Below are 9,234 nucleotides of genomic sequence, written 5' to 3' on the forward strand. Positions count from 1 at the left end.
ATATTTTCTATAACCAATAGTTTCCATTGAAGTCTTTTTTAATCTATAATATGCAACTCTTTTTGGGGACCACATTGCCTACGATTATATAAATCATCGTTCATCCAAATATAAAAAAACAATACCTATATTAATGATGTCTGAGCACATGTAGGGTTTTCCAATAAGAGGTGTTATTTTGAATAGCCCGCTATTTCGGTAGATGTTACTTTTGAAGCTGACATTTTTAATTTATATACATAATAAAATAAAAGAAGTGATAAGAAAGTGATAAGTGATAAGACGTGATGTGTAGTTTGTGGCAAGTGTGTGTTTATGTATATAAAATAAATAAACATTTAATTTATATACATAATAAAATAACACCACTTATTGGAAAACCATATATTTTTAATAGTGATCATCTTAATCGTTGATACCTTCTTTAAAATAATACACATTTTTAATGAATGACTCCTTTTTTGTTTTTTTTTTTTAATTCTTATATTTTCAATGTTTAAAATAAAAAATATATATGGTAACCAAGACTATATAACTCATCCTTACGTGGAAATAGCTCTAATAATAGTATTATTGATCCAGTTTATAAGTACCTACATAAGTAAGCACATATAAGAAAAAGTTTCAAATACATTTAACCTTAGAACGGGGTACCCCACTAAGATCACAACCTTTTACAACCTTTTCAACAAACGTAAAAAAATGTATTTATATATATATTTATGGCTATCTGCTACAGGCATATTTGTAATTGTTATAGAATAAATGGTAAATAATATTTTTTCTAATAATTATGCATGTGGTTCCGACTCATCTTGTTCGGTCCTTCTTATTTTCATAATTTTCTTCGAATCCTCGTTCCCTGCAAAAACGTAAATTTGCTCGTACGCACTTCCTTTTATTCCGGAATACTCGAGATTGTAATTATAAATCACTTTGGAATTTTCTTCGTCGACATCAGTGAAAGCGTGTTGGCTCATTCGGGCCTGGGAGACGAGGAAATCACCGAAGTATCTGTTGGCTTTGATAGCTCTCGCCGAGTGATCAATGTTTCTGTTCCGAACCCACTCGTAAATATTTTTTTCCGGGTGAAATTGAACCCCGTAGAATGGGTAGCTGGAATAAATTAATTATATATTATTTGTAGTTACAGTTGCTGAAAAATTATGAAATAGATCTAGTTATGGCGTTCCCAGTATCCAGTGGCGGATTTTCCACTACTCAGAATGCTCGCATGTATACAAGAGTAACCCTAATAAATTAATTTTAATTTTTTTTCCCTGTATATAAAATAGTGATATCTGTATAGCTACTAGGGCCAGACACAATGTTTTGTATAATATGAAACATGTGACATTTAACATTAATACTTGTTATAAAAATATATTTTAAATACCTACTACATGCGTATGCATACGAATGACCAATTGGGCAAATATTTAAAAAACCCAAACCATTTAATTGGGTACTTACTTCTGAGATTCCATTGACGAAACAAATTTCAAACCATTAACGTCGTCATTAAGCGATAAGACTCTCCAATCGTTTGAAAATTTGGACAAAATCTATAAAATAAATATGTATCATTATTATTATTAATATTAATATAATAAATCAATTTCCTTAAATGTGGCCTGTAAAATGAATACGTATCTGCCTACCAAATCTACGAAAAAATATTACAAGTATGAAAACTTACATCTTCTGTAATACAGTAAGAGTGGAAATTGGATGTGACGTTTTCGTTTGATAGAATGGACACCACATCGCTTGGAGCGTCTTTGAACATCTTACTTGTTTGGAAGTCTATAGATAGAAATGCCTGGTTAAAGTGCATAACATGATAATAAGTTAATAATAATTAAATAGTGACCCCATATCAGATTATGCTAAAGAAGTTGCGAATTAGAGGAAGGATGGTAGCCTGGGATAGCGGAACATGCTAATCTCTAATAAATCATTGCTGTGGTGCTCATAAAAAACAACCCCAAACTTAAACACAATGGACATAAGTAGATTAACAGAATAACTGATAACCAGCATCAATAGGGATGATGGCTTAATACTTAACCAGATGATTGGACTCCGAAAATCATGGTCAAGTGGAAGCTACCCAGAAGCAAACCGAGGAAGAGCTGGACTGACTGCGTGGAAAAGGATTGGAGCAGAATTGGTAGAACTGAGAACGGAAGGTGAATGTCTAGGGACCGGAGCCTGTAGAGAGCATAATTATGGAGGAGGTAAAATGAGGGTATTTTCAGATTTCAACGCAGTCTTCCACAATGTGACCCGTGACATTGTATCTAGTATCAATGCTACACAAACAATCCTTGATCTAGATGCACTCTACACATCTACCCTGAAACTGGAAACTGCGAGGTTGACCAGATCGTGATTTCAAGAAGCAAGAGGAAATGTAACAAAGCGTAACACCACAAAAATCAAAGAGCATTTTGTAATAACTTTAATGGCTAATGGCCTCCGCCAATACGTTGGTGACCGCAGCCTACCAGCACCAAGCGCCACTCCTGAGTGAGCGCTGGGCCCAAGCGCACTCAAGACCACACCCTGCATATTTGTCCTCATTTGTTAATTTATTAAATCTGTTATACAAAAAAAAAATATATCTATATGGGACGTGTGGGTATGCACTAACCTCCCCACATTCTGGAAATTTTAATTAAACATCCGATTTTATATCCGGGTTAAATCTTCCCCATAGGAAAAACTAAACCCTTCCACACGCTTTTCCACAAATGATCATCTAGTCAATCAACATTATGCAAGTGCATTATATAAGCAAAATAAATACAAAACAATACAAGAACAACACGTGAACTCACCAGAGATCAAATGGGAAAATAATTCACCGACTCCAGATATTTTCATATCAGAGGGTTCGGCTCGGTAGAACTCCTAACAGGGCCTATAAATCCTACTGATCCCTCAACATAAATATTTAAAAAATCTTTCGTTATCCTACATGTATTCAAAATGACCGACTTTTGCATCTTTATATATAATTTTTTTGATAGATCTAATACGCCTAAATTTTTAATGAGAGAGCTAGGTATAATGCCAGTAGCCGAAATAACAAATGGTAATATTTTTATAGTTTGAGAATGATTATTATTATTATTTATAAATGTTGGGTAAGGTTTGGGCTGTAGAAAATGCATTACATACCATTTTTAAATTCGAGATTTAATGATTCTCTCTCACTGCTGCACACCGCCCTATGTTCATTTCTGTTGTCTGAAAGATATGACAGCAATTCAAATCCGAGGCAGGTACCCCACAGAGGAAAATAGTCGCCACCGTCATTCAAGTCTTTCGCAATGTTGTAAATATGTTCTCCTGCATCAGCATAACCTCCGGATTGGTTGAACCAGGTTGCTCCACCCGGGAAAAGGACTCTGTAAAGGTGAAGACACATTACGCTATACACATCATGGCTTGACCTATTTCAGCATATCCCTCGGGATACTACTTATGGGAATGTATGGCGAACGATTTACTGAAATAGGCCAAATCACGAGAATATAGCGCGCTTATGGCGTGGTCTGTCACAGGCAATTTTTTCCACTATCTGCATAACAACACATGATACCGGAATATAATTAGATATTAGGTATAGGTATTACCTACCTAACAAAAATGTCATGAGTGCCAATTATTTGAACAACAAAAGTGTTAAATTATTTATCAAAAAGATGAGAAACAAAGTAGGTTATAGTAGCTGAATAAAGATAGTAGGTACATAAAATAGTAATGGAATAATGAGAAAAGAAAATTAAATTGCTAAATCAAGGTAGAACAAAATATTAAACTTTTCAGTTAAATATTTAAATTTAAGACCATGTAATGCACATAACTAAGACTGAAAATAATGCCACGCTTACAGCGAGTACTGCAAAACTATTACTGGATGATGTTTTAAACGATTTTTTAATTAAATATATCGATTTGAATTACACTTTGCAATGCAATTGTAATTTTACAAATGCAAATCTTGGTGGAAATCATGTACACACGTGGACAAATGCGCATTCCCCTGAAATCGGATGACATTACAGAAGTTAATATTCGAAATAAATGTCGGTCCTACCCGATCGGCATTTGGCAAGGTTGGTAAAGTAGTACACCAGTTCCTCGGTTCAATCCTCAGTCAACTCATTTTTTAAGTATCAAAACACATTTTAAAATAAATGTAGTACAAAAATCTGTTATTAATATATTATTCTGTGTGTTTTTTTACAATCTCCATAGATTACTCGGGCCAGTTAAAGTTGTAGTTATATTAGATATGTTTGAAAACATTTATTTCGGTCCTGGACGGTGTAGTGTAAGAAAAATTAAAACAATTATTTACCCATTAATTTTGCCCATTATATCTTCATAGTATGCCTTGTCTTTTCCAATCCTAGAATAGACAAACAAATACATATGTAAGTAGGTACGTTATGCATCAACTTTAGAAATAAGGAATTCCTATGAAACATGTCGTGTTGTCCTGCCACACATCTAACCTACAGAACCTCGCAGTTGTCCGACATTTTTTTCGACTAAAAACAAACAAAACATATTTTCTATCACACCTCGCCACTAAATATACAACCTAACATATCACGAGGTACTTGTTCCGTATCGTTCCAGCAACAACTTAAAGATATCTACATTTTTCACTCCAAATGAGCTCAGGAATCGCAGGTCGGTACGTCCAGATGCAACCTGTAATTATACATAAATCGCAGATCCGTACATCCAGATGCAATCTGTAACTACACATAAATCGCAGGTCAGTACTTTCAGGTGCAACCTGTAAATAGTAACATAAAACAACTTCGTTTTAAATTTAATGACACAATTAAAATAGTCACAATTAAATAATCTTCAAAAAATATTGAATAACCAACATATCAAAACACTCCGGACGAGTTTTGACGTCATAAGAACCGTTCTGAACGTCACCCAGTGAGGAGATTGAGAGCATATAATACATATTATAATGTCAAGTGTCTAGTACCTACCTATGGAAGAATAAATCGGGGAAGAACGATGAAGACAAGGAACGGTCAAATACTTAGTCGGTTATGTTAAAATTTTGTACAGTGTTGTAACAGAAGACTGAATGAATATAAGGAGAGGGGAAGGAGATCCGGAAGTGGAAACTTAGCCTATTCAGATCTAGTCACAAAACACGGCCATATAAGCCATTTGACTCGTTGTCTTTCACAAGGGCGACACAGAGAGAATCTACCTCAGGAACCTGGTGCAGCTTCTGTTTATGAAATTATTTATATGTAAGTATTCAAATTAATTTTTGCGTTATAGCTAGAATACATCAGTCAGAAAATTCTTAGTTATGTCCTGATTTACTATTTATCTGTACCTCAGAAGTCAAAGGTCGGTTGTCCAGTTTTTTTGTGAAAATGAGTTACGTATGAGACCTTTTTAGTTTTTTTTAGTATCTACACAGAGGTATAAAGACGGTTGTCCTATTACCTGAGTGAAATGTGAAACTAAGTTAGGTCAACATAAAAGTTCTGGAATCCCCAATTTTACTATTTCGTCTCTCCTGAACAATTTAATAAATGTCACAACTGACTAAGGTACAGTTATTACAATAGGTGAAAGGTCTCGAATATGAGAATGTGACTATTGCAAATAGTCAACTCACCAGGTAGGCAGAGTGGACGGACCGCCAAACACTTGGTCATGGCACACACTCCTTGCCTCATTACCATTCATACAACGTCGCATGCATATATTTTTACTATTCAGATTCTTGACATAATAACATTGCGTAACACCAAAAAATATGTATTTATACTCTTTGGAAAATTTGTTTAGCGTTGTTTTTATTAAAAATAGCCTCGAGGGCGCTGTAGGGATATACATAATTATTATATTGTGTTACGATGTAGTTAATATATATCTACATGATTATTTCATGATTTCATATCAGCTGATTGACTCTTTATATCGATCGATCAATTTATTTTAAATTTTATCGATCGAGTTATTTTAAGACACAATCTTGAGCACGTATTTTTTTTAATAGTTGATTTTAATCGTATTCTTCTTGATAAGTGTCGTATGATTAGCATCGCCAATTTTCATTATTCTAATTCAATGCCAAGAGTCCAATCTAGTGTTATGTACAATGTACACACTGGGGCATTCAATCCCGGGAATCTTTTTAGCACCGGGATTACGGTGCTAGCATTTTTCAATTCCGGGATCCCAATGCTGGCACTGGGAATTTTAATGTTTGAATTATTTAAAAAATAAGGATTGCAAAAATGATTTTTTATTTTATTTTTCAGGTATTATACATAGATTAGGTAACGTACATTATTAATTAAATTCCACTAATTTGAAAAATAGCTGCCCAACAGAAAAAAACAATTACAATAAAAAAATCTATATTTTGAGACTTAAAATGGAACCTTAATATGATCAAAGTGTCTAAGGTTTTAATATTTAGTGATGATCTTATTTTAGTCACTATTTTTTCACAAATCCGTTCGGATTTTACTCGGTGTTGGGAAATAAGAGCTTCTTAGATGCACTCATAGAAGGCAGTGCATAGAGCTTGCTTGGAAGTCCGCAAGATGGCAGCTAGTAGCCAGTAGTCACCAGGACCAGTTATAGGATGCTCCCAGACAAACTTGGTGTATCCAGATCTCATTTAGCCAGCTCCCAGTTAGGTCGACTATCGAGTCACCACCGTAATACGCAAAGTATTAATAAATCCCTGATTTAAAACAAATAACATTTTATTTAAAATCTCTTTCCACAAAGAGTTGGAGAACTGTTTGTGGAAACACAGCACTCTGTCAGGTGGTATTGATTTCAAATCCTTGAAGTAGTGAATTGCCAACTAATTTTCAAGATATTTGGTATATCTCTGCTTGTTCTTATTTTTTTTAATATTTTGGAATTAAGTACATCTATCTAGCTTCTCTTGTAGAGACATTCAATTTCCATATCTAATTCCGATAAGGAGAAAGATATCTTTTCTTCGACACATTTCGACTTGTCAGTAACCGTCTGTTGTCTTCATCTTCATCTTCTGGAAGTATTTAGGTTTAGATTTTTTGAAGAGAACATCTAAAACGGCCAGATAAATTGCATGTGCGAAACAAAGAGACGTGAAAGCTCGTCTGCCTGAACAATTCCTGTGTAGTAATGTAAGAAGACTAAATACTGAATGTTATTCAGACTTCCATAAAACTTTCCTTTCTTCTGGGAATACATGAATAAACCTACCCCAAATTGTTTATGACGTATATCCCAAGATCTCAAGAATATTGTGCAATGAACGTCGTGCTGCCGATAAAAAAAGATATTCCCACGGTTGAAACAAGCTTGTGAAACCAAAAAACATCCCGTAACCCGGGATTAAGATAAGCGCAGCACCGGGATTACGGTGCCGACAAAATTTCGGGATTCCCGGGATTGAAAGTTCTAGTATACACGTATATTCATGCTTGACGGTTTGGCTCGATCGAACGTGTTGACTTCGAACCACGCTCGTCGTTGGATCCACACGCTATCCAATATAACCATCGAGCATGAACGAGTGTGGGTACTGGACTTAGGACTACCGAACAAAATCTACTCTTCATATCTACAGAAAGTGTCCGTGTCAAAATTACAAATCTAAAGTTTTATTTAGAGATTGGTTCAATTTTGCACATTTGACGTTCAAAATAAGAGGAAAGTTACTGTCTAAATATGATTTCTTTTTGTTCTAAAATATTCAATGCAAGAATTCAGCCTTTCGATATTTTTTTTCGAATCCGCACCAATTTGTACCAATTTATGTTTAAAATTCAAGTCGTCGATCGACTTTCATGTTTAAAAATCAATAGTTAAGAAACATATTTTTCATGTAGTAACGTCGAAGCCGAAAAACAGAAATATTTCTTTAAATTATCTCGAATTTTATTATTATCATCAACCTATTTTATTCAAAATCAATTTAAAATTTAATGTATGCAAGAGATTAATTCAAGCATATTTAAGAGCGCAAAAATGAAAAATAAAAGTTATTTTTGAAAAAAAAATTTTTTTTGTAAATATGACGAAATCAAAAAGTAGAATAAAAAAAGGTAAAAAAGCGTTATGTTGGGTATGTAAGATATGATGTAAGAATGTGAATGAAGCAAGGAGTGTGTGCCTAGACCGAGTTGTTTGGCGGTCCGTCCTCTCTGCTTACCCCTGCGAGAAACAGGGTGATGGTTGGTGAATTAGTTAGAAAATTGAAAATAGGGACACGCTTAGTAGGCACTTTAAAAAACACTTGGTAGTAGTTAGATAATAAGGAGAAGTAAGTATATCATTTTCCAGAAATGGAAAATAATGCATTTTAATAGTTATTTGGTTAAAATTAAATTCACTTGGCGACCATTGTAAAAGTTTTAGTTTACTTTTTTTCTTCTCTTATTTAACTCATAATATGAACCTATAATCTTAAAATAGGTTATTAGGTTCTTAGTTTGGATTTAATTAAAAAAATAAAAACTAGCTATTACTAACTTTTGTCAAAATGTGATTTGTTTCCCATTTCAGTAAACTGAAATATTTACTTCTCATTATTATCTAACTGACGAAAAGAATTTTTAAAATAAAATGTGTCTATTAATAGTTTCCCTATTTTCTCTACATTTACCAAATTAAATAATAACAAAAAATAGGTATTTACCATATAGGAACTACCCGGGCCCCGGATCCTTCGATTAATTTCACATAAGAAGCCGTTATATAACTTGAATACATTCCAGGATAAACGGAATCGAGATAGTATGACATCTCCTGACTCAAGACTCCAATTATTGGTCTCTCATTATCAATAGTAGTGGCCCTCGACCAACTTACATCGACGGTAGCGGCCCTTCCTTCATAAAGGAACACTAGTAAAATAATCGTCAAACAAAACCACTTCATATTGATTTTTGATTATTAATAGGTCTAAGCCACGCCAGTGCTAAAAGAATACTGCATAAATTAACCACTCTCATACTGAAAACTAGTGATGGTATGCCCAAAAGTTTGTATTTCCCTAGATTTCAAACAGAAATTACCCGAGATTTCAATATGAATTTCTATGATATTTGCTCAGTAGGTACTGGATTCCCCACAAGATTTTAGAATCCATTTGGGGGGGGGCTTGGGAATTTCAGAGAGAATATTTGCACTAATATTTCCGTTTGGTCTAAAAACATT

At 34.0% G+C, this 9,234-nt stretch overlaps 1 protein-coding gene across 2 annotated transcripts; it reads right to left on the reverse strand.

The window, feature by feature from the left end:
* Positions 1-268: 268 nt before the first annotated feature.
* LOC149422587 (gamma-glutamyl hydrolase A-like) lies at positions 269-8,994 on the reverse strand. 2 transcript variants are annotated; one of them, XM_089633864.1, is made up of 7 exons: positions 8,894-8,994; positions 8,714-8,863; positions 4,373-4,423; positions 3,187-3,416; positions 1,700-1,806; positions 1,474-1,565; positions 269-1,116 (listed from the first exon to the last, which is right to left on the reverse strand). In XM_089633864.1, exons 1-7 carry the CDS (start codon positions 8,953-8,955, stop codon positions 792-794), a joined length of 1,017 nt encoding a protein of 338 aa, XP_089489990.1. In that variant the 5' UTR covers positions 8,956-8,994; the 3' UTR covers positions 269-791. The 2 variants fall into 2 exon arrangements, with proteins under 2 accessions (XP_089489990.1, XP_089489989.1); XM_089633863.1 differs by having other exon boundaries at positions 8,714-8,985.
* Between the last annotated feature and the right edge of the window lie 240 nt (positions 8,995-9,234).

This window comes from Hesperophylax consimilis, chromosome 7 (genome assembly GCF_061612785.1).
Source record: "Hesperophylax consimilis isolate HC1 chromosome 7, BYU_Hcon_1.0, whole genome shotgun sequence".
In the NCBI taxonomy this organism is placed as follows: domain Eukaryota; kingdom Metazoa; phylum Arthropoda; class Insecta; order Trichoptera; family Limnephilidae; genus Hesperophylax; species Hesperophylax consimilis.

Bases quoted from the DNA above. Each gene is read 5' to 3' on its own strand.
- LOC149422587 (XM_089633863.1), bottom strand. From the start codon at position 8,955: ATGAAGTGGTTTTGTTTGACGATTATTTTACTAGTGTTCCTTTATGAA. The intron at 4,424-8,713 runs GTAAATACCTAT...TGTCTATTCTAG, and splicing joins GCCCGGGTAGTTCCTATATG to GATTGGAAAAGACAAGGCAT. The intron at 1,566-1,699 runs GTAAGTTTTCAT...TTTATTTTATAG, and splicing joins CTTACTGTATTACAGAAGAT to ATTTTGTCCAAATTTTCAAA.